Source organism: Notolepis coatsorum, assembly GCF_963971535.1.
Source record: "Notolepis coatsorum genome assembly, chromosome: 5".
In the NCBI taxonomy this organism is placed as follows: Eukaryota; Metazoa; Chordata; class Actinopteri; order Aulopiformes; family Paralepididae; genus Notolepis; species Notolepis coatsorum.
In genome coordinates this window covers 148,076,823-148,102,083 of record NC_140169.1, presented here as the reverse complement: position 1 = coordinate 148,102,083, position 25,261 = coordinate 148,076,823, and the positions used below count along the sequence as shown (strand labels likewise).

The 25,261-nt window shown below is 41.6% G+C and overlaps 1 protein-coding gene across 1 annotated transcript in view; it reads right to left on the bottom strand.

The window, feature by feature from the left end:
* Positions 1-25,261, bottom strand: part of LOC311228417 (NBAS subunit of NRZ tethering complex-like) — a gene marked incomplete at its 3' end in the record, with an annotated part of 401,827 nt that overhangs the window by 179,364 nt on the left and 197,202 nt on the right. The window contains 2 exon segments of the mRNA XM_084314324.1: positions 10,602-10,755; positions 21,112-21,198. Of these exon segments, the coding sequence (XP_084170450.1) occupies positions 10,602-10,755; positions 21,112-21,198 (241 nt within the window).

The following is a 25,261-nucleotide window of genomic DNA, read 5'->3' as shown; positions in this document are numbered from 1 at the left end:
GGAGCTCTCCAGACACAGTGTGACTGGGAGGCCTGGTTCTTTAAGGAGCTCTCCAGACACCGTGTGACTGGGAGACCTGGTTCTTTAAGGAGCTCTCCAGACACAGTGTGACTGGGAGGCCTGGTTCTTTAAGGAGCTCTCCAGACACAGTGTGACTGGGAGACCTGGTTCTTTAAGGAGCTCTCCAGACACAGACTGGGAGGCCTGGTTCTTTAAGGAGCTCTCCAGACACCGTGTGACTGGGAGGCCTGGTTCTTTAAGGAGCTCTCCAGACACAGTGTGACTGGGAGGCCTGGTTCTTTAAGGAGCTCTCCAGACACAGTGTGACTGGGAGGCCTGGTTCTTTAAGGAGCTCTCCAGACACCGTGTGACTGGGAGACCTGGTTCTTTAAGGAGCTCTCCAGACACAGTGTGACTGGGAGGCCTGGTTCTTTAAGGAGCTCTCCAGACACCGTGTGACTGGGAGGCCTGGTTCTTTAAGGAGCTCTCCAGACACCGTGTGACTGGGAGGCCTGGTTCTTTAAGGAGCTCTCCAGACACCGTGTGACTGGGAGGCCTGGTTCTTTAAGGAGCTCTCCAGACACCGTGTGACTGGGAGGCCTGGTTCTTTAAGGAGCTCTCCAGACACAGTGTGACTGGGAGGCCTGGTTCTTTAAGGAGCTCTCCAGACACCGTGTGACTGGGAGGCCTGGTTCTTTAAGGAGCTCTCCAGACACAGTGTGACTGGGAGGCCTGGTTCTTTAAGGAGCTCTCCAGACACCGTGTGACTGGGAGGCCTGGTTCTTTAAGGAGCTCTCCAGACACAGTGTGACTGGGAGGCCTGGTTCTTTAAGGAGCTCTCCAGACACAGTGTGACTGGGAGGCCTGGTTCTTTAAGGAGCTCTCCAGACACAGTGTGACTGGGAGGCCTGGTTCTTTAAGGAGCTCTCCAGACACCGTGTGACTGGGAGGCCTGGTTCTTTAAGGAGCTCTCCAGACACAGTGTGACTGGGAGGCCTGGTTCTTTAAGGAGCTCTCCAGACACCGTGTGACTGGGAGGCCTGGTTCTTTAAGGAGCTCTCCAGACACAGTGTGACTGGGAGGCCTGGTTCTTTAAGGAGCTCTCCAGACACAGTGTGACTGGGAGGCCTGGTTCTTTAAGGAGCTCTCCAGACACCGTGTGACTGGGAGGCCTGGTTCTTTAAGGAGCTCTCCAGACACCGTGTGACTGGGAGGCCTGGTTCTTTAAGGAGCTCTCCAGACACAGTGTGACTGGGAGACCTGGTTCTTTAAGGAGCTCTCCAGACACTGTGTGACTGGGATGCCTGGTTCTTTAAGGAGCTCTCCAGACACAGTGTGACTGGGAGGCCTGGTTCTTTAAGGAGCTCTCCAGACACAGTGTGACTGGGAGGCCTGGTTCTTTAAGGAGCTCTCCAGACACAGTGTGACTGGGAGGCCTGGTTCTTTAAGGAGCTCTCCAGACACAGTGTGACTGGGAGGCCTGGTTCTTTAAGGAGCTCTCCAGACACCGTGTGACTGGGAGACCTGGTTCTTTAAGGAGCTCTCCAGACACAGTGTGACTGGGAGGCCTGGTTCTTTAAGGAGCTCTCCAGACACAGTGTGACTGGGAGACCTGGTTCTTTAAGGAGCTCTCCAGACACAGACTGGGAGGCCTGGTTCTTTAAGGAGCTCTCCAGACACCGTGTGACTGGGAGGCCTGGTTCTTTAAGGAGCTCTCCAGACACAGTGTGACTGGGAGGCCTGGTTCTTTAAGGAGCTCTCCAGACACAGTGTGACTGGGAGGCCTGGTTCTTTAAGGAGCTCTCCAGACACCGTGTGACTGGGAGACCTGGTTCTTTAAGGAGCTCTCCAGACACAGTGTGACTGGGAGGCCTGGTTCTTTAAGGAGCTCTCCAGACACCGTGTGACTGGGAGGCCTGGTTCTTTAAGGAGCTCTCCAGACACCGTGTGACTGGGAGGCCTGGTTCTTTAAGGAGCTCTCCAGACACAGTGTGACTGGGAGGCCTGGTTATTTAAGGAGCTCTCCAGACACCGTGTGACTGGGAGGCCTGGTTCTTTAAGGAGCTCTCCAGACACTGTGTGACTGGGAGGCCTGGTTCTTTAAGGAGCTCTCCAGACACTGTGTGACTGGGAGGCCTGGTTCTTTAAGGAGCTCTCCAGACACAGTGTGACTGGGAGGCCTGGTTCTTTAAGGAGCTCTCCAGACACAGTGTGACTGGGAGGCCTGGTTCTTTAAGGAGCTCTCCAGACACAGTGTGACTGGGAGGCCTGGTTCTTTAAGGAGCTCTCCAGACACAGTGTGACTGGGAGGCCTGGTTCTTTAAGGAGCTCTCCAGACACAGTGTGACTGGGAGGCCTGGTTCTTTAAGGAGCTCTCCAGACACCGTGTGACTGGGAGGCCTGGTTCTTTAAGGAGCTCTCCAGACACCGTGTGACTGGGAGGCCTGGTTCTTTAAGGAGCTCTCCAGACACAGTGTGACTGGGAGGCCTGGTTCTTTAAGGAGCTCTCCAGACACAGTGTGATTGGGAGGCCTGGTTCTTTAAGGAGCTCTCCAGACACCGTGTGATTGGGAGGCCTGGTTCTTTAAGGAGCTCTCCAGACACAGTGTGACTGGGAGGCCTGGTTCTTTAAGGAGCTCTCCAGACACCGTGTGACTGGGAGACCTGGTTCTTTAAGGAGCTCTCCAGACACAGTGTGACTGGGAGGCCTGGTTCTTTAAGGAGCTCTCCAGACACAGTGTGACTGGGAGGCCTGGTTCTTTAAGGAGCTCTCCAGACACCGTGTGACTGGGAGGCCTGGTTCTTTAAGGAGCTCTCCAGACACAGTGTGACTGGGAGGCCTGGTTCTTTAAGGAGCTCTCCAGACACAGTGTGACTGGGAGGCCTGGTTCTTTAAGGAGCTCTCCAGACACAGTGTGACTGGGAGGCCTGGTTCTTTAAGGAGCTCTCCAGACACAGTGTGACTGGGAGGCCTGGTTCTTTAAGGAGCTCTCCAGACACCGTGTGACTGGGAGGCCTGGTTCTTTAAGGAGCTCTCCAGACACCGTGTGACTGGGAGGCCTGGTTCTTTAAGGAGCTCTCCAGACACAGTGTGACTGGGAGGCCTGGTTCTTTAAGGAGCTCTCCAGACACCGTGTGACTGGGAGGCCTGGTTCTTTATTTGAGGTCTATAACGGCAGACTTGCCCAACTCGCAACATCCGGCACAATGGATGTAACGGAACGTAGGCCAAATGCGTCCACATTTTTATAGGATTCTATCACATTTTCATAACAATAGCACCCTGCGCCGTTTTCATTGAGGTTTCTTACAAATTAACGATGCTTTATCTTGTCCTTTATATGCCGATTATCATTAGAATCTTAAATTGTACCATATGTCCCCCTTTAGACAACATAAGTAACGCTACCAGCGCACTTTTGTTAAGATAATTAGTTGGCCATTCGCGGTCGCTATACCGAGGTCGCAGTAATAGTTTAACGCTGTTCAGATCACGTCGGAGAATATAGACAAATCCCAGTGACCTGCGACCTGTGCTAACGCTCTTGGGAAATGCAGTGTTGTAGTTCTCAACATTTTCAGCCTTTAATTTTAAACCAATGCTGCCATCTACTGACAACAAAAAAGTGTTGTCTAATCGTCACCTTGAGAGCTACTTCCGTATACAGCGCCACCCCAAACCCATTCTAGAGATTCCCACTTTTTGCTGGGAGTGGGGCGTGGCCGTATTTGGTCCCAGACAATAAGAGTGGCTGCAATTGGTCACTGTGACGTTATGTGTGTGTGTACGGCTTCGGGCTCATGAGCGGAAGGTTGTGGGTTCGGGTCCCCGGGCCAGGGCACTGTCGGGAAGCGGTGTCGTCGTCCAGTAGGGAGCTCTGCAGTAACGATGCACCTCATTCCTCAACGGACTTAGGAGAAAAGTTACGAGCAAATTCCATCGCCACTCACTTATGACCTTTTCGGGCTGATTTTGGCGTAGACTAAGTTCCTTCTAGGGGATTCACTCGTAACTAAGAGCAGGGGTGTAAAGTACTTGAGTAATTGTACTTCGTTACAATACTTAAGTACTGTTTTTGGGGATTTGTACTTTACTCGAGTATTATTAGGTTTGTATACTTGTACTCAATTACATTTCAGAGAAAAAAAAACATACTTTTTACTAGAAAGCAGGGATCTTTGATTAAACACCTGCTATCAGAAGAATAGACAGTCAGAAAACAAGTTTTTAATTTTACTTTTTAGTACTTAAGTATATTTAAAAGTTTTAACTTTTTGACTTTTACTCAAGTGTGTTTTTAGCCAGATACTCTTTATGGGCGCGGAAGAGCAGTTGTGAGTCTGAAAGACATGTTCTTAACACTTTGGTCGCCAGGCTTATATTCAGAATAAACCATCCCACGCCAGCTCTATTTGTCTATGGAGAAGTTCCCCTTCTTTGCAGGGCTATAACTTTTTAAATTGTATTGCTAAATTGACATTACTATGGCCCATTCAACATCAAGTATCTATTGTTCAGGGTGTAGCAACGTTATACTTTTTCATTCACATATTCATACTAAAATACGGTCTAAAGTATAAGTATGTTTTTATCGTTTTCTGCAGCTTTCTCCAGAACGTGATTTATAGCCCTAAATGCATTATATTGATGATTGTATACAGTTTGATAGCAATCGGCGCGAGATAAAAAATTTCAAATGGACGTGCTTCTAGAAGTTACTACTTATCATCTGATGTTGACCGGATGGGGGGGGGGGGTCGTTTATAATTCCGTGGCCAACGTTAGATGATTCATCTAGTGTGGGTGATATGATCATCAGAGCAGTTTATATCGAACACGTTAAAAAATAACACTGAATCTTACCGTAGCTTCCTCGTAGCGTTGGGCGATGAGCGTGGAGCAGAAATATTCCTATTATGGGATGTAGAAATATGCAATCCATCTCCAGGTTGTATAATAGTATATACGTCCAAATCATGTTGTTTATCGAGTTATTGGTAACGGATTGCTATCCATTGTGTCTAGCTCGAGTCCTGGGACTAGTAGCGAGTGATCGGACCGAATTGGAATGAGCACCAGCTTCCGTTTCCTGTTTCCGGTTTGAGCGATCCGCCGATCGGCCACCAGATGGCGCTCTTGAACCGTTGGAGAGTTGAGAGGGGATCAACAGTAGATCTCAAGTCTCCGGGGGAGAAATATGATTGCTTTTTTAAATATTGATATCAAAGACGTGGTACGGCGTCTTTGGCAGAATGAGCATGGCGGGGAATGACGTGGTAAGGCGTTTTTGGCGACCATAGTGTTAACACAGTGGTTGCCAACAACGAGATTTCTCGCTATTTAATCGTTATTTCTTTTATTAGCGATATCCATTAATTTTTCATCCGTCCAGCCTGACGTTATCATTGGGAATGGCTCTGAGCTCGAAAAGGGCAAATACCGCCCCCTATCGTCTCCCGGACGGTAATGCACATCATTGGATTGGATTGAGTGAAAAAGTGCATCAGAGAAAAACTCCGGTCCAGGGTTTTCCCATCTCTGGCAAGCAGTGTCGTGTTACCAGATTGACTGAGGACCCTCAGAACAGCGCCGATTATGCGTTTCGGACTATAACGTTGGATCAATAAACGCAATTAGGGGTGCACCGATATATCGGTCGGGTATCGGTATCGGCCGATAAATGCCTTGTTGACTGCTATCGGCCTATCGGCCGATAAGCTCAAATGTGCCGATAGCAGTCGCCGATAAATACCCATCAATTTGTGTAGCGTCAAAAGGCAAAAAAAAAAAGTTCACTCACACACACACAACGCCTGCCGTCCCCCACACACACACACAATCTACTGCATCAAAGTAACTACTTATGATTAACAAGGCATTCGTTTTGTGGCATTAGCGTTATATAGTTAGTGTTACACGGACAATAACATCAGCATATTATTATTACCCATAGCAGCAAGGCATTACTCCGAGTCCGTTCATTAGCTCGGTTCCATTCCGTTGCTCATTCCGTACCCAACTACACATTCTGCAATCTGTTAATAAAGTTTTCAACCAGACAAATGTATAGAAAGGCTTTGTTTTATTATAACATTTGTTGCAGTAAAATCATTATGTCTCATTTGGTCATGCGTGGAGCGCCGGTCGGCGGGCCGGGCAGCTAACGTAGCTACGTTATTAGCTATTAGATGCAAGACTAACGTTACTGGTGAAAATGTGATTTGCGTTGGAATACTCCTTTGTCAACTTGCTGTACTTTGCTTGCAGGTCTGCAGTCATTATTGCTGCATTAAGAATAGCCCCAACTTTAGCCAAGGTAACGTTATGGCTAAACCTTTAACAATAGTTAACGCTAGCTTTCGGTTAGCTGTTCAATGCTATTAATAACACAACTCCCCGTCAACACCCTCTCTCGGGAAGATGGCATTTAATAAAGTATCTGCTGTTAAAATGAAGTGTTACACGTTCAATAACAAGCATATTATTTACCCGAAGATAGCAGTAAACAAGGCATTACTCCGTTAGCCCGTTCATAGCTCGGTTCCATTCCGTTGCTCATTCCGTACCCAACTACACATTCTGCAATCTGTTAATAACGTTTTCAACCAGACAAATGTATAGAAAGGCTTTGTTTTATTATAACATTTGTTGCAGTAAAATCATTATGTCTCATTTGGTCATGCGTGGAGCGCCGGTCGGCGGGCCGGGCAGCTAACGTAGCTACGTGTCGTTAAGTGTGTTCTGCTCTCGCATTCGCAAACAGAACAATGGCGGCATGCCCGGAAGTAGAAAAATTTATAAACGCTTGCCGATTGGTGGTAAGGACAGCAGGAGTGGCGTAGCGGTGTGGCGTAATTGGCCGAATCGACTGTCAATCAAAATGGGTCCATTGCATTGGTTGAAAGCTCTGGTTGAGAGAATAGTATCCCGCTGCAGGCCGCAAGAATGGTTCCATTGCATTGGTTGAAAGCTCTGGTTGAGAAAATAGTATCCCTCTGCAGGCCGCAAGACGATACTGGGAGAGAGATAGTGATACCATAAACATATTTCTTGATGTTTCCTTTTTTTAAGTAAGTAAAGAGGCCTACAAATACAAACATACACATACAAATATACAGTAGTTTCATTAAAAAAAAAAAAAAAAAAAAAAAAAAAATTTTTTTTTTTTTTTACAAATACTTATATACAAATATACAAATATCGGTATCGGTATCGGCCGATAGTGTTAGTTGAACAATCGGTATCGGTGGCCAATTTTCATATCGGTGCATCCCTAAACGCAATCAATATTTGGAATGGCGATCAGGAATTGGATCCATCTTTTTGCAGAACATCTGAGGTAAGGAATCTATGTTACCAGTTTTGGGTTAATCAAGAGTTGTTTTTCACAGGATTCACAATGTGTGTGTGTGTGTGTGTGTGTGTGTGTGTGTGTGTGTGTGTGTGTGTGTGTGTGTGTGTGTGTGTGTGTGTGTGTGTGTGTGTGTGTGTGTGTGTGTGTGTGTGTGTGTGTGTGTGTGTGTGTGTGTGTGTGTGTGTGTGTGTGTGTGTGTGTGTGTGTGTGTGTGTGTGTGTGTGTGTGTGTGTGTGTGTGTGTGTGTGTGTGTGTGTGTGTGTGTGTGTGTGTGTGTGTGTGTGTGTGTGTGTGTGTGTGTGTGTGTGTGTGTGTGTGTGTGTGTGTGTGTGTGTGTGTGTGTGTGTGTGTGTGTGTGTGTGTGTGTGTGTGTGTGTGTGTGTGTGTGTGTGTGTGTGTGTGTGTGTGTGTGTGTGTGTGTGTGTGTGTGTGTGTGTGTGTGTGTGTGTGTGTGTGTGTGTGTGTGTGTGTGTGTGTGTGTGTGTGTGTGTGTGTGTGTGTGTGTGTGTGTGTGTGTGTGTGTGTGTGTGTGTGTGTGTGTGTGTGTGTGTGTGTGTGTGTGTGTGTGTGTGTGTGTGTGTGTGTGTGTGTGTGTGTGTGTGTGTGTGTGTGTGTGTGTGTGTGTGTGTGTGTGTGTGTGTGTGTGTGTGTGTGTGTGTGTGTGTGTGTGTGTGTGTGTGTGTGTGTGTGTGTGTGTGTGTGTGTGTGTGTGTGTGTGTGTGTGTGTGTGTGTGTGTGTGTGTGTGTGTGTGTGTGTGTGTGTGTGTGTGGCGTTAGGGGCGGCACGAATAAATTATTTTTCAGCCCGCTTTTGTATCGTGCATAAGAACACAAATACTCTCGATAATCTAGCGTTTATTTGAAAACGATTCATAAATCAGCCGGAAAATGACGACGTGTTTTGTGTATTCCAGTAAATGGCTATTTTCACGGATTTCTCTGGAATGACTAGAAATCTCCAAAACTATACTCGTATTCAAAACGGTATAAAACGGAAATGTACTGATAAAAACATTCAGTTTCGTACATGTTGACTGGAAGCAAGTCATTGATAAGCCACGGGTGTATTAGACACATAGCCATCATTTAAGATATAGTTTAATCGCTCGCAAATGTGCTTGTCCTCCCATTGATTAACGTGCTGGCATCCAAGCGATAAATCGTCATATCCGGCTGGCAACCAATGTGTTAAGGGCTTTATTTGGGAAAAATCATGGTGATTGCGTTCACATAGATTCTACAGACATCCTCGGAATTTAATTATTATAATAATAAAAAATATGACAATATTTGTCTCATGAAAATAACGTTTTAAATGTACAGTCATGCCTCAACGAGGCATGGTGTTGTCCAAAAATAAATAAAAGCACTACACCAAACACTGAAAAGTGAATAAATAAATAAGAACTAAACCCAATCGCGTGGATATAGCTATAGTGGAATAGAATGGACACATCTACATTCTGCTCTCAGCACACCCCAGTCCTTCCATAGGCTATATTTATTGTTGGTTTTATTTGTATGTTTTTTTTTTACATTGGTTATTGTATACAATGCAAGAGCCAGTGAAGAAACATTCCACTGCTCATCTTGCCCGGACAACATACGTGCTGTCCAAGTCCGGACAGCGATTAATTGCATGGATGTAGGATGAATAAAGCCTTTTACAAACAGTTTACAATTCATCTCAAGAACTAAAGACATACTCAAACAAGGGTGTCAGGGAACTGTATGTTTTATTTGGGCCAGGGTGGCGGCGAGCGCTTCCATCACCACCGCAGTGCTCTGGCTGTGGGCTGAGATGGCATGTTCTACAGTGTGACTTACTACTATAGGGTCTTTACACCTGTATCACTGTACATATTAATACTACCACAGTGTCTTTATACCTGTATCACTGTACATATTAATACTACAACTCTGCGCATGCATCTGATGAGCACTATTACTCAGTAGTATTTATATATTTTATACCCAGTTTAATCACCTGTGCATTGTATGTTATTATTGCACTTTACTGTTACATTTGTACTCTGGTTATATGCCAAACTTATTTCCGTTGTATTGTGCTTGTGCTGTATAGATTTGAATTGAATCTAATTTTGATCAGTCGCTGAGGTCAGCACAGCACAGATGCCACGTTGAGCCTCTCACCGTTTTTTGCACACGGTTCTTCAACTTTAAAAGAGATGGTGGGGCATATCCGTATGCAAACGCAGGTGAATTGAAAATGGGGGACCCTGATGTAAACAAGACGAAAGTCTTTCTCTGGTCTGCATCCCCTTAACAATTGTATGTATTGAGCTGTACTGTACTGTACCCATTCTGCAATCTGTTAATAAACTTTTCAATCAATCAATCAATACGAGAATGTGCTTCCAGTTTAACCATTTCACTGCCACAAACTTCCTAGGAGGTTATTTACAAGGAAACATACGAGAATGTTAGTGAATGAGGTCCAATGTCCTTGTTACACTGACAGGGACACCGTGCAGTTGGTGAGTGCGGCCCTTGGGTTGAGGCGATAAGATGAAGTCCAGACTCACTTTTTTAAAGAACCCAGGGTGTCTAGCATGGCTTCCCTGGTGTTCCTGCTGGGCTCTTTGCTTCACCCAAGGTGGTAGAGGAGGCAGGTATCAGACCAGCCACTAGTTATTGGGCTTTTTGAATGTGATCATAGTCGGAGGGCTTAACATAATGTATTCCCTTCTCTAGTCTCTATTTCCTCTCTAACCTGATGTATCTCTTGATGTTTCTGGAGCGTCTCCCTGCGCCCACATGGCTGACAGACTCCCCATCACCCTTTAAATCACAACTGAAAACCCACCTGTGTAAACCTGTGTCACTGTTCTTTAGCCCCTGCTGTTCGTTTTGTTATTTTAACTTCACCGTTTTATACTTCCTGTTGTTTGTTTTGTTTTTAACCTCGACTTTTAACTGCCTTGCTGTGTTTTTTATGATCTGTAAGGTGACCTTGGGTGTCGTGAAAGGTGCCACCAAATAAAATGTATTATTGTTATTATTATTATTATTATTATTATTATTATTATTATTATTATTATTATTATTATTATTATTATTATTATTATTATTATTATTAGTATTAGTATTAGTATTATTATGAGAGTCTATAACAGGAAGTCTGGAGCAGGAGTTGATGTCTTCAACCTACTAAAGGTGCAGTGCCAGTCCTAGAGTTAGCTTACAGTTAAACAGGAAGTGTGCGACAGGAAAAAGCCTCCCCACCTGTCTGGAGCCGGAGTCGATGTCCTGGGCGCGGCTGAGGTACCAGTCGGTCAGCAGCTGGATGGAGGGCGTCGCCGTGCGGAACCTCAACAGGTCCGGAGCCGCCTCATACAGGAAGCTGTCATGATCACACAGGCCCTGGTCCAACACCGACCTGGGAGAGAGAGAGAGAGGAGAGGGGAGGAGAAGAGAGAGAGATATGGGGAGAGAGATGGGGAGAGAGAGAGGGGGAGAGAGAGAGAGAGAGATGGGGAGAGAGAGGGGGGAGAGAGAGAGAGATGGATATGGAGGAAGAGGAGATAGAGAGATAGAAAGGAGAGGGGGATAGAAAAGAGAAAGAGATAGAGAGAGGGATGAGAGGGAGAATAAGATAGAGAGATGAGAGGGATACGGGAAAGGGAGGAGAGGGGGGGAGACAGGAGGGAGAGGACAGAAGGAGAAATTGGGGTAGGAAAGAGGGAATGGAGCAGGGTGGAGAACAAGGAAATGAAAAAACAAGCAAAGAAAGAAAGAAAGAAAGAAAGAAAGAAAGAAAGAAAGAAAGAAAGAAAGAAAGAAAGAAAGAAAGAAAGAAAGAAAGAAAGAAAGAGAAAGAAACACAGCATGGTTAATTGACAAGAGAAACAATAAAGGAATAAATTACGACTCATTATACAACTCCTACTTCCAGCCAAGCGTTCTAAATCAGCCAAACAGCTATTCCAACCATGCTATAAAACGACAACTAAACATGCTTTATGGATTGGTTGCTAAGCCAAGGAGGTAAGGAAAATATCTCTCTCCCATCCTGTATTATTGTATTAGTGTCACATACGCACCCGTTAAGCTGTAACACTGTCTAGATTATGATAATAAGACTATTCATATTGCTGTAGAGAAAGAAGAATGTAGTAATGTTACCCTCAAGGACATTATCTGCTGTGATCATGAGTACCGGTACTTCAACGAGACAGACCATAACAGTCACCTTGGCAGCAACAATCAAAGCAAAGCATGCAGTGTTGGGTATTATCGCTGTACTGTTCTATCTCTGTGGCAACAGATGCTGTCAGTTAATGTGCCACTGTGCCAGTGTGTTTTGATTGATGTTAAGTGTTATGTGTGTTTTGATTGATGTTAAGTGTTATGTGTGTTTTGATTTATGTTAACTCATTCACTGCCAACAACGATTAAACTCGTTATTGGCCGTCAATCGTTGAACGCCAACGAGTATACTCGTTATTTGATCGTTATTTCTTTTATTCGATATGTCCATTCATTATCCATCCAGGGAGCCTGGTGTTATCATAGGGAATGAGTCTGAGATCGCAAAAGTCCAATACCGCCGCCTGGTAGGATACGGCCGGTATTGCACATCCTTTGAAACTTTGTGCATTGGGCTGTGCGTCGATTATATTGGTCCGGGCTGACTTTTCGACTAACCTGAACCTAGGGCTTCACCCGATCGCATTGAATAGTTTTCGGGACCCCCGATTCATTATGCTGTGGTGGGTTATGTCGTGGGCCAAATGGACATACGATCTACCAGATGGCAATCAAATAATTGGATTTTTTTTTTTGGAATCCCACCGGCCACAGGTAAGAGCAATTTAATGTAAATTTCAGCTTGATTGTGCCTCGTTTTCATAGCCATCGCCCTGATCAGCGTATGTTGTTGTACTAACGAATGCCGTTATTGACAATCAATTAATCAGAAACGACCCCCCACCTCCCCTTCCATGCATTCATGATTGAACATAATACCGATCGTATGCGTTTGAATTTTTTATTGTAGCGTGTGTAGGGACAAAATGCTAATGGGTTTAGTATAATACACGTCGCAGGCTATTACTAGCCTCCCAGGAATTACCCTAAACCGCTCTAAAACCATACTTATATTCACCACGGTATAAAACTGGAATGTATGGATGGAAAAATTATTCCTTTTTCACATCTTGAACGATAGATACTCTATGTCAAATGGGCCATAGTATTGCATAATAGCTATAATATTTAAATAGTTATAGCCCTGCAAACAAGGTGAGCGACTCCCACTGTTTACAGCGCTGGCGTCAGCTGCTAAGGATGAGGCTATTGCGTGGCAGAGAAAGAGTTAGGTGTGTATTTATTGATGTTAACACATTCCCGGCCAATCATGTATATATACGTTATTGGGAGCCAGCGGTTGACGGCCATAAACATATATATACGTTTTTGACTATTTTTTTCTTTTATTCGCTTTTAATATCCTATTCAATGTCACAGAGCTGTATTTTGCCTGGAAAAGGCATATTGGGACTCGGAAGGTGCAGTACCGGCCAGATCCTGGTAGTGGCGCTGTCTCGAGAATGCAGTAACTCCTGTTGCAGACCTGGTGTCACACTGAAAACGCTCCGGGCGGACTTTTCTACTAACGTGAACCTATGGCTTCACCCGATCGCATTGAATAACCCCCGGGACCCCCGACTCACCACGCTGTGGTGGGTTATATCATGGGCCAAATGGACATATGATCTACCAGATGGCAATCAAATTATTGGACTATTCTTTTTGGAATCCGACCGGCCACAGGTAAGGACAATTTAACGTCAATTTCAGCTTGATCGTGCAAGGTTTTCATAGCCATCCCCCTGATCAGCGTATGTTGTGGTAATAACGAATGCCGTTATTGGCAATCAATTAATCAGAAACGACCCCCCCCTTTCATGCATTCATGATGGAACATAATACCGATCATATGCAATTTGGATTTTTAACTCTAGCGTGTGTATGGACGAAACGCCAATGGATTTAACGTTAGTAGCGTCGCGCCTTATAAATAGCCTCACAGGAATTAGCCCCGATCATTCCGAAATAACACTCATATTCAGCACGGTATAAAACGGGAACGTATTGATGGAAAATGTATTTCTTTTTTGCATCTTGAACGGAAGGTTCATACTGTCAAATGACCATGATATTGTATCCATAGCTATAATATAAAATATAGATTTAGCTCTACAAACAACGTGATGCACAGTGAAAGTTTGTAATGGTAAGCTGGCATTCCAGCCACATTCCAGACAAATTCCAATGGCCCCGAATGTGTTAAGTGTTGTGTGTTTTGTTTTGATTGATGTTGCGTTATGTGTGTTTTAATTGATGTTAAGTGTGTTTGTATTGATGTTAAGGTAAGGGTGTTTTATTGATGTTAAGTTAAGTGTGTTGGTATTGATGTTAAGTGTGTTTGTATTGATGTTAAGTGTGTTTGTATTGATGTTAAGTGTGTTTGTATTGATGTTAAGTGTGTTTGTATTGATGTTAAGTTAACACTTTCAGTGCCGACGACGCTATATATCGTTATTTCATCCCGCCCATTAAATGCCGACGACGCTAATTATCGTTTTTAATTTTTATTAGCGATCTGAATTCATATTTCATCAACCGAGTCTCCCGTTGGTACAGCAGCCCCTCTATGAGCTCCGATGGGAAAATACCGCCCCCTATCGTCTATCCCTGTGTAACTGCAGCCCATTCGATTACACTACTAGTGGATCTGTGTGGGGGGGGAGCCTACTGGCTCCACTATGCTGGCGAGCCATCTGATGAAGAGGGAAGTGATCGCGAGATGGAAAGCAGCCTGGAATATATATTTACAGCAGCCAATAATCAATCAATAAACGCGATCGATATTTGGAATGGCGATCAGGAATTGGAATAATCTTTTTGGAGAACATCTGATGTAAGGTAAGGAGTCTATGTTACCAGTTTTAGGATAATCAGAGCTGTTTTCACTGAGATAACAGCGTGCCCCGTATGTGTATGTGTGTGTGCTGTTGAGGAAATAAGAGAATCGATTTCTCAGCTCGCTTCTATAGCGTGCATAAGTACACATATACTATCAATAATCTAGCGTTTATTTGAAAACGATTCATAAATAGGCCGACAAATGACAACGTGTCTAGTGTATTGGAGAATATTCCAGTAAATGCCGTTTATGACGGAATCTTTCTATTTTCCAGAAATTTTCGAGAAAAACGATAGCTTTTCGAAATGCTATAAAACGGAAATGAACTGATTAAAAAACAATACGTTTCAACAATGTTGACTGCAAACAAGTCATTGATAAGCGACGGGCAGATTAGACACATAATAATTTAAATTTAAAACATAGATTATGCGTTTTTAACGCTATCATTGAAGTGGATGCTGGCATCCAAGGACATTAATCAACGTTAATCAAAGGCACTGAAAGTGTTAAGTGTGTCTGTATTGATGTTAAGTGTGTTTGTATTGATGTTAAGTGTGTCTGTATTGATGTTAAGTGTGTTTGTATTGATGTTAAGTGTGTCTGTATTGATGTTAAGTGTGTTTGTATTGATGTTAAGTTAAGTGTGTCTGTATTGATGTTAAGTTAAGTGTGTCTGTGTTGATGTTGAGTTAAGTGTGTCTGTATTGATGTTGAGTTAAGTGTGTCTGTATTGATGTTAAGTGTGTCTGTATTGATGTTAAGTGTGTCTGTATTGATGTTAAGTTAAGTGTGTCTGTATTGATGTTAAGTGTGTCTGTATTGATGTTAAGTTAAGTGTGTCTGTATTGATGTTAAGTGTGTCTGTATTGATGTTAAGTTAAGTGTGTCTGTATTGATGTTAAGTTAAGTGTGTCTGTATTGATGTTGAGTTAAGTGTGTCTGTATTGATGTTGAGTTAAGTGTGTCTGTATTGATGTTAAGTGTGTCTGTATTGATGTTAAGTTAAGTGTGTCTGTATTGATGTTAAGTGTGTTTGTATTGATGTTAAGTTAAGTGTGTCTGTATTGATGTTAAGTTAAGTGTGTCTGTATTGATGTTGATTTAAGTGTGTCTGTATTGATGTTAAGTTAAGTGTGTCTGTGTTGATGTTAAGTGTGTCTGTATTGATGTTAAGTGTGTCTGTATTGATGTTGAGTTAAGTGTGTCTGTATTGATGTTAAGTTAAGTGTGTCTGTATTGATGTTAAGTGTGTTTGTATTGATGTTAAGTTAAGTGTGTCTGTATTGATGTTAAGTTAAGTGTGTCTGTATTGATGTTAAGTGTGTCTGTATTGATGTTAAGTTAAGTGTGTCTGTGTTGATGTTAAGTGTGTCTGTATTGATGTTAAGTTAAGTGTGTCTGTATTGATGTTAAGTGTGTCTGTATTGATGTTAAGTTAAGTGTGTCTGTATTGATGTTGAGTTAAGTGTGTCTGTATTGATGTTAAGTGTGTCTGTATTGATGTTAAGTTAAGTGTGTCTGTATTGATGTTAAGTTAAGTGTGTCTGTATTGATGTTAAGTGTGTCTGTATTGATGTTAAGTTAAGTGTGTCTGTATTGATGTTAAGTTAAGTGTGTCTGTATTGATGTTAAGTGTGTCTGTGTTGATTTTGAGTTAAGTGTGTCTGTATTGATGTTAAGTGTGTCTGTATTGATGTTAAGTTAAGTGTGTCTGTATTGATGTTAAGTGTGTCTGTGTTGATTTTGAGTTAAGTGTGTCTGTATTGATGTTAAGTGTGTCTGTATTGATGTTAAGTTAAGTGTGTCTGTATTGATGTTAAGTTAAGTGTGTCTGTATTGATGTTAAGTTAAGTGTGTCTGTGTTGATGTTAAGTTAAGTGTGTCTGTATTGATGTTGAGTTAAGTGTGTCTGTATTGATGTTAAGTTAAGTGTGTCTGTATTGATGTTAAGTGTGTCTGTATTGATGTTAAGTTAAGTGTGTCTGTATTGATGTTAAGTTAAGTGTGTCTGTATTGATGTTGAGTGTGTCTGTATTGATGTTAAGTTAAGTGTGTCTGTATTGATGTTAAGTGTGTCTGTATTGATGTTAAGTTAAGTGTGTCTGTATTGATGTTAAGTGTGTCTGTATTGATGTTAAGTTAAGTGTGTCTGTATTGATGTTAAGTTAAGTGTGTCTGTATTGATGTTAAGTGTGTCTGTATTGATGTTAAGTGTGTCTGTATTGATGTTAAGTTAAGTGTGTCTGTATTGATGTTAAGTGTGTCTGTATTGATGTTAAGTTAAGTGTGTCTGTATTGATGTTAAGTTAAGTGTGTCTGTATTGATGTTAAGTGTGTCTGTATTGATGTTAAGTGTGTCTGTATTGATGTTAAGTTAAGTGTGTCTGTGTTGATGTTAAGTTAAGTGTGTCTGTATTGATGTTGAGTGTGTCTGTATTGATGTTAAGTTAAGTGTGTCTGTATTGATGTTAAGTTAAGTGTGTCTGTATTGATGTTAAGTGTGTCTGTATTGATGTTAAGTTAAGTGTGTCTGTGTTGATGTTAAGTTAAGTGTGTCTGTATTGATGCTAAGTTAAGTGTGTCTGTATTGATGTTAAGTTAAGTGTGTCTGTGTTGATGTTAAGTTAAGTGTGTCTGTGTTGATGTTAAGTTAAGTGTGTCTGTATTGATGTTAAGTTAAGTGTGTCTGTGTTGATGTTAAGTGTGTCTGTATTGATGTTAAGTTAAGTGTGTCTGTATTGATGTTAAGTTAAGTGTGTCTGTATTGATGTTAAGTGTGTCTGTATTGATGTTAAGTGTGTCTGTATTGATGTTAAGTTAAGTGTGTCTGTATTGATGTTAAGTTAAGTGTGTCTGTATTGATGTTGAGTTAAGTGTGTCTGTATTGATGTTAAGTTAAGTGTGTCTGTGTTGATGTTGAGTTAAGTGTGTCTGTATTGATGTTAAGTTAAGTGTGTCTGTGTTGATGTTGAGTTAAGTGTGTCTGTATTGATGTTAAGTTAAGTGTGTCTGTGTTGATGTTAAGTTAAGTGTGTCTGTATTGATGTTAAGTGTGTCTGTATTGATGTTAAGTGTGTCTGTATTGATGTTAAGTGTGTCTGTGTTGATGTTGAGTTAAGTGTGTCTGTATTGATGTTAAGTTAAGTGTGTCTGTGTTGATGTTAAGTTAAGTGTGTCTGTATTGATGTTAAGTGTGTCTGTATTGATGTTAAGTTAAGTGTGTCTGTATTGATGTTAAGTTAAGTGTGTCTGTGTTGATGTTAAGTTAAGTGTGTCTGTATTGATGTTGAGTGTGTCTGTATTGATGTTAAGTTAAGTGTGTCTGTATTGATGTTAAGTTAAGTGTGTCTGTATTGATGTTAAGTGTGTCTGTATTGATGTTAAGTTAAGTGTGTCTGTGTTGATGTTAAGTTAAGTGTGTCTGTATTGATGTTGAGTTAAGTGTGTCTGTATTGATGTTAAGTTAAGTGTGTCTGTATTGATGTTAAGTGTGTCTGTATTGATGTTAAGTTAAGTGTGTCTGTGTTGATGTTAAGTTAAGTGTGTCTGTATTGATGTTAAGTTAAGTGTGTCTGTATTGATGTTAAGTTAAGTGTGTCTGTGTTGATGTTAAGTTAAGTGTGTCTGTGTTGATGTTAAGTTAAGTGTGTCTGTATTGATGTTGAGTTAAGTGTGTCTGTATTGATGTTAAGTTAAGTGTGTCTGTGTTGATGTTGAGTTAAGTGTGTCTGTATTGATGTTAAGTTAAGTGTGTCTGTATTGATGTTGAGTTAAGTGTGTCTGTATTGATGTTAAGTTAAGTGTGTCTGTGTTGATGTTAAGTTAAGTGTGTCTGTATTGATGTTAAGTGTGTCTGTATTGATGTTAAGTGTGTCTGTATTGATGTTAAGTGTGTCTGTGTTGATGTTGAGTTAAGTGTGTCTGTATTGATGTTAAGTTAAGTGTGTCTGTGTTGATGTTAAGTTAAGTGTGTCTGTATTGATGTTAAGTGTGTCTGTATTGATGTTAAGTTAAGTGTGTCTGTGTTGATGTTAACACTTTCAGTGCCACGAGGTGGCGCCAGAGTTAGCTCTTTAATGCCACCATCGGCGCCAATGTTATCGTTAATATCGCCTAATCTATGTTTTAAATTATGGCTATGTGTCTAATCTGCCCGTCGCTTATCAAAGAATCCTTTTCCAGTCAGTGCTGTCAAGGCAGATTGGTTTTTTATCGCTTCATTTCCGTTTGAGAGCATTTTGAAAAGCACACGTTTTGAGGTAAAAGACAGTCAATTCTGGGCCATTCTATGATAATCATCTTTTACTGGAATATTCCAGAACGTTGCTATTTGTCTGCCTATTTATGAATCGTTTTCAAATAAACGCTAGATGATCAATATTATACATACACGCACGCCCATTCGAGCCGTGCACGGATAATCGCTGTGTTCATTTCCTCTTGGACTTTTACAGTGAAACCGAAAGAGCCCATTTCACAAAACAGCTTATATCTTCATCAAAATGAGTCTGATTATCCTAACACTGATAACATAGATTCCTTACCTGACATCAGATGGTATCCAACTGGTATATTCCAATTCCTGATCACCATTCGAAAAGATCGATAAGTGTATGGATCCAACGTGATACAGTAGAACACATGATTCCGCGGGTTCAGAGGCTCCAGAATGAACTCTAATAACCCCGGCTGCATCAGTGGACTGGGAAATGTGGAGTACAGGATTTTTTCCCCATCCATTTTCATTGAGTCCATTCCAAAATCCCTTATGTCATCTGGGAGACGATAGGGGGCGCTTTTTTCCACATCTGATCGCCGGCGGCGCTCGGGTAGACTAGGGTAAGTGTGTCTGTATTGATGTTAAGTGTGTCTGTATTGATGTTAAGTTAAGTGTGTCTGTATTGATGTTGAGTTAAGTGTGTCTGTATTGATGTTAAGTTAAGTGTGTCTGTATTGATGTTAAGTGTGTCTGTATTGATGTTAAGTTAAGTGTGTCTGTATTGATGTTGAGTTAAGTGTGTCTGTATTGATGTTAAGTGTGTCTGTATTGATGTTAAGTGTGTCTGTATTGATGTTAAGTGTGTCTGTATTGATGTTAAGTTAAGTGTGTCTGTATTGATGTTAAGTTAAGTGTGTCTGTATTGATGTTAAGTGTGTCTGTATTGATGTTAAGTTAAGTGTGTCTGTATTGATGTTAAGTTAAGTGTGTCTGTATTGATGTTAAGTGTGTCTGTGTTGATTTTGAGTTAAGTGTGTCTGTATTGATGTTAAGTTAAGTGTGTCTGTATTGATGTTAAGTGTGTCTGTATTGATGTTAAGTTAAGTGTGTCTGTATTGATGTTAAGTGTGTCTGTGTTGATTTTGAGTTAAGTGTGTCTGTATTGATGTTAAGTGTGTCTGTATTGATGTTAAGTTAAGTGTGTCTGTATTGATGCTAAGTTAAGTGTGTCTGTATTGATGTTAAGTTAAGTGTGTCTGTGTTGATGTTAAGTTAAGTGTGTCTGTATTGATGTTAAGTGTGTCTGTATTGATGTTAAGTGTGCCTGTATTGATGTTAAGTTAAGTGTGTCTGTATTGATGTTAAGTTAAGTGTGTCTGTATTGATGTTAAGTTAAGTGTGTCTGTATTGATGTTAAGTTAAGTGTGTCTGTGTTGATGTTAAGTTAAGTGTGTCTGTATTGATGTTAAGTTAAGTGTGTCTGTATTGATGTTAAGTGTGTCTGTATTGATGTTAAGTTAAGTGTGTCTGTATTGATGTTAAGTTAAGTGTGTCTGTATTGATGTTAAGTGTGTCTGTATTGATGTTAAGTTAAGTGTGTCTATATTGATGTTAAGTTAAGTGTGTCTGTATTGATGTTAAGTTAAGTGTGTCTGTATTGATGTTAAGTGTGTCTGTATTGATGTTAAGTTAAGTGTGTCTGTATTGATGTTAAGTGTGTCTGTATTGATGTTAAGTTAAGTGTGTCTGTATTGATGTTAAGTTAAGTGTGTCTGTATTGATGTTAAGTTAAGTGTGTCTGTATTGATGTTAAGTGTGTCTGTATTGATGTTAAGTTAAGTGTGTCTGTATTGATGTTAAGTTAAGTGTGTCTGTATTGATGTTAAGTTAAGTGTGTCTGTGTTGATGTTAAGTTAAGTGTGTCTGTATTGATGTTGAGTTAAGTGTGTCTGTATTGATGTTAAGTTAAGTGTGTCTGTATTGATGTTAAGTTAAGTGTGTCTGTATTGATGTTAAGTGTGTCTGTATTGATGTTAAGTTAAGTGTGTCTGTATTGATGTTGAGTTAAGTGTGTCTGTATTGATGTTAAGTTAAGTGTGTCTGTATTGATGTTGAGTTAAGTGTGTCTGTGTTGATGTTAAGTTAAGTGTGTCTGTATTGATGTTGAGTTAAGTGTGTCTGTATTGATGTTAAGTTAAGTGTGTCTGTATTGATGTTGAGTTAAGTGTGTCTGTATTGATGTTAAGTTAAGTGTGTCTGTATTGATGTTGAGTTAAGTGTGTCTGTATTGATGTTAAGTGTGTCTGTATTGATGTTAAGTGTGTCTGTATTGATGTTAAGTGTGTCTGTATTGATGTTAAGTTAAGTGTGTCTGTGTTGATGTTAAGTTAAGTGTGTCTGTATTGATGTTAAGTTAAGTGTGTCTGTATTGATGTTGAGTTAAGTGTGTCTGTATTGATGTTAAGTGTGTCTGTATTGATGTTAAGTTAAGTGTGTCTGTGTTGATGTTAAGTTAAGTGTGTCTGTATTGATGTTGAGTGTGTCTGTATTGTGTCGATGTAGGCCCCCTGGTGGTCAGGTACCTGCACTGCTCCACCTCACACCAGTCCAACTCCCTGTGTCTCTGCTCCTCCCACAGGATAAACACCAGCTCCTCATTCTCACCCAGACTGAGAGAGAGAGAGAGAGAGAGAGAGAGAGGGAGAGAGAGAAGAGAGAGATATGGAGAGATATATGGATATAGAGAGAGGGATAGAGAGAGGGAGAAAGAGAGGGAGAGAGAGGGATAATAATAATATAATTACTTTATTTGTATAGCACTTTTTTCACATACAGAGGGAGAGAGATAGAGACAGATGGAGGGATAGAGAGACAGATAGGGAGAGAGAGACGGATATGAAGAGATGGAGAGACAAATATGGAGAGGGGAGAGATGGATAAAGAGGGATAGGGATAGAGAGAGAAAGAGAGGGAGAGAGACAAACACAGATACACAGAGAGGGAGGAGGGAGAGGGAGGAGAAAGAAAAAGACAGTGACGGAGAGAAAGAATGAGACAAAGACAGACAGACAGACAGACAGAGAGAAAGATGGAAAGAGAGAGATACACTTCATTAAAAACACAACGAGAGGCAAGACATGTACAGGTTTGGAGAGAAGCGTGTTAATGTGCGGCACACGTCAGAGACCAAGAGCGACGACTAGCCAACAGCCGAGACACAAAATGCTGCCATTCCTTTGCCATCCCATAATAGACCACCATAAATCAGCAGAGACTTTTATTGTCTCAAAACTCTACCCGGCAATAAACCACAAAAGAACTCTAGTGGAATCGAGCAACAATATGGGGGAATGGAAACAAAAGAATATATATGAGAGAGTGTGTGTGTGTGGGGGGGGGGGGGGGGTGCACGACAATAAACAAGTCAAGAACCTTTATTTTTCTGGAAAAAAGAGTGACTAGTGTGTGGTTGTAAATTACGAGGCCTTTTATTTTCTAAAAGCCGGCCCCGGTGAGGCACTGTATTTCTTCTCTGTCTCCTTGAGTCTGACAGGTGTGGGGAGGATGGAAGGCAACGCGCCGCAAGAGGAAACCAAAGTGAAGAATAATGGCAGAGCCTTGGCACAGTCTAACTGACGACACACACACACACACACACACACACACACACACACACACACACACACACACACACACACACACACACACACACACACACACACACACACACACACACACACACACACACACACACACACACACACACACACACACACACACACACACACACACACGCACACACGCACACACACACTAGTGCTGTCCTGAATACCTTTCTTTGGGTCTTTGGGCTTCAGCGACAATTACAATTGAATATTTGAAGCTTTCATGCTATTATTATTATTATTATTATTATTATTATTATTATTATTATTATTATTATTATTATTATTATTATTATTATTATTATTATTATTATTATTATTATTATTATTAATAATAATAATTCCTTAGATTTATATAGCGCATTTCATGAGACCCAAGGCGCTTAACAGTGGAGGGGGCACGCTAAGGGAAGGAGATCAGAAGAACAATTAAGTAAAAAGAAAAGAGGGAAGTCAGGCAGAGTCATTAATACATTTGATTATCTAATTCATCATTATACAATCATAGTGAAAGCCTAAATTACATCTATCAAAGTGTTGTGGTCTAAGCCTCAACACAAACTAGCATACCTGGAGCTTTGAACGATACGAGTGCTCAACCCAAAAGAGAGCGCTCTGGAGGGATGCAGAGCAGGCGCGTGGCTACAAGGCCGTGGATAGTGGTCCACATGTTGTCTCCACCGCTCAGGAGGACAGTGATCCGGAATCCAGACAAAGACATACGGGACAAAACAAATTTGCCTAATCGCGAAGCACACAGTTTCATGGGTAGACGTCGAATACTGAGTTTGGCATTAGTTACCATGGCGACGATTATGAAGCATTCAGGTCGGCCCTAACACACACACACACACACACACACACACACACTACAGGTCACTTTAGGAAAAGCAAAGGTCACTTTAAAAAACATAACCGTGGGCACCCAAGTGGCGACCCATGTAACGGCCGACACGGGTTCGATTCCCGGACCCGCCGTCCTATGCCGAATGTCTTCCCCCCGCTCTGTCTCCCGTTCTTCCTCTCTCTCTACCGGACTGCCCGGTAGTAAACACAAATTAAAATCTACCAAAAACATTAAAAAAATATATATATTAAGAAAACATAACCGTATGTTTTTGTATAGTATAGTTACTGTTAGTATAGTATAGTTACATATAGCATAACTGTATATTGTATAGTAGTGTATATATGACTCATTACCTTTCATTCGTAAGCTTAGCATTGTATTGTATTTTATCTTAGTAGTACCTTTTATCATGTCTATTTTATCTATTCTATTTTATTCTATTATGTATTGTTTGGCATGGCCACCTTCATTTCACCTCATGTCTTGTGTATGTATGCGACTAATAAATCTCTTGAAATCTTGAAACACACTCTCACACACACATTCTTTTGTTTTTGATCTATTCGTCTGCAGACAGAAACATATGTACCGGTAGTGTTGCGGTAGAACTCGGAGGAAACAGAACGGGCTACAAATCATCTGCAGCGCGGCGCTGAGAAACCCAGAAACCCACACGCCGTAACCACTTTTGATACGGCCATAAATCATAACATTCCCCAAAACCGCCCTAATAACTTGATTTATGTCCGACACTCAAAAGTGAAGGGAAACGTATGACACTAATAATCACGCTGTATTGATCAATCGACTGGTTTAATTAATCGACTGGTAGGACTGACCCCCTTATCGGTCAATTAATCCGTCCGGTGCGGTTGGTCTTCCTCGAATGAGATTTTGCCGGTCAATTAGTCGTGTAATGATGGTTTCCCCCCCTGCCGAAGGAATTATTTCACGAAAAATGATCTCTAGTTGATTGAGCAGGAATCTCTCACTCGTGGAACAGATTAGAGTTAAAGAGGTCCTGCTGCATGGTTGCATCATGTGGGGAACCCAACTTTGGTTGAGACTTTCAGTGATTAAAGTGGTCTGCATGTTAAAATAATAGCTCTACACTCCGAAAGCCAGTGTGCGAACCATCCCATGGTACTCAGCGCTGCGCGTGCCTCACAGGGAGGACTTTACTGTGACGCTTGCTGTAGACATAGGCTGTAGGTAACGTTACAGAACCACACATATATGAGTAACGTTACAGAACCACACATAGGCTGTAGGTAGGAGTAACGTTACAGAACCACACATAGGCTGTAGGTAGGAGTAACGTTACAGAACCACACATAGGCTGTAGGTAGGAGTAACGTTACAGAACCACACATAGGCTGTAGGTATGAGTAACGTTACAGAACCACACATAGGATGTAGGTATGTAACGTTACAGAACCACACATAGGCTGTAGGAGTAACGTTACAGAATCACACATAGGCTGTAGGAGTAACGTTACAGAACCACACATAGGCTGTAGGTATGAGTAACGTTACAGAACCACACATAGGATGTAGGTATGTAACGTTACAGAACCACACATAGGCTGTAGGAGTAACGTTACAGAACCACACATAGGCTGTAGGAGTAACGTTACAGAACCACACATAGGCTGTAGGAGTAACGTTACAGAACCACACATAGGCTGTAGGAGTAACGTTACAGAACCACACATAGGCTGTAGGAGTAACGTTACAAAACCACACATAGGCTGTAGGAGTAACGTTACAGAACCACACATAGGCTGTAGGAGTAACGTTACAGAACCACACATAGGCTGTAGGAGTAACGTTACAGAACCACACAGGTCTGCATGCTCAGATTAACCCCTCTGATCCAACACTAAACGACACGAGACCGGTGCAGCTGTGCATGTAACCAACGCACAATAACCATACCATAGAAAATTAATAAATGAGCAATAATGATAATAATACAGTTACTGTAATCAGTGTCATTTTTATATGTAAAATGTTGGTGGGGCAATGATTTCCTCTGACCCGGCGGTAGGCGTGTGTGTGGGGGTAAAAGAAACACTATTTATTGCATGTGATTTTCTTTTGCACTTTGTGATGGATTAAATTAACTGCTGTTATAGAGCTCAATGCCACTGAAGGCAACACCAAAGCACACGAAGACAACTTTTTAGGTATTCTATGACAACCACATTATGACAA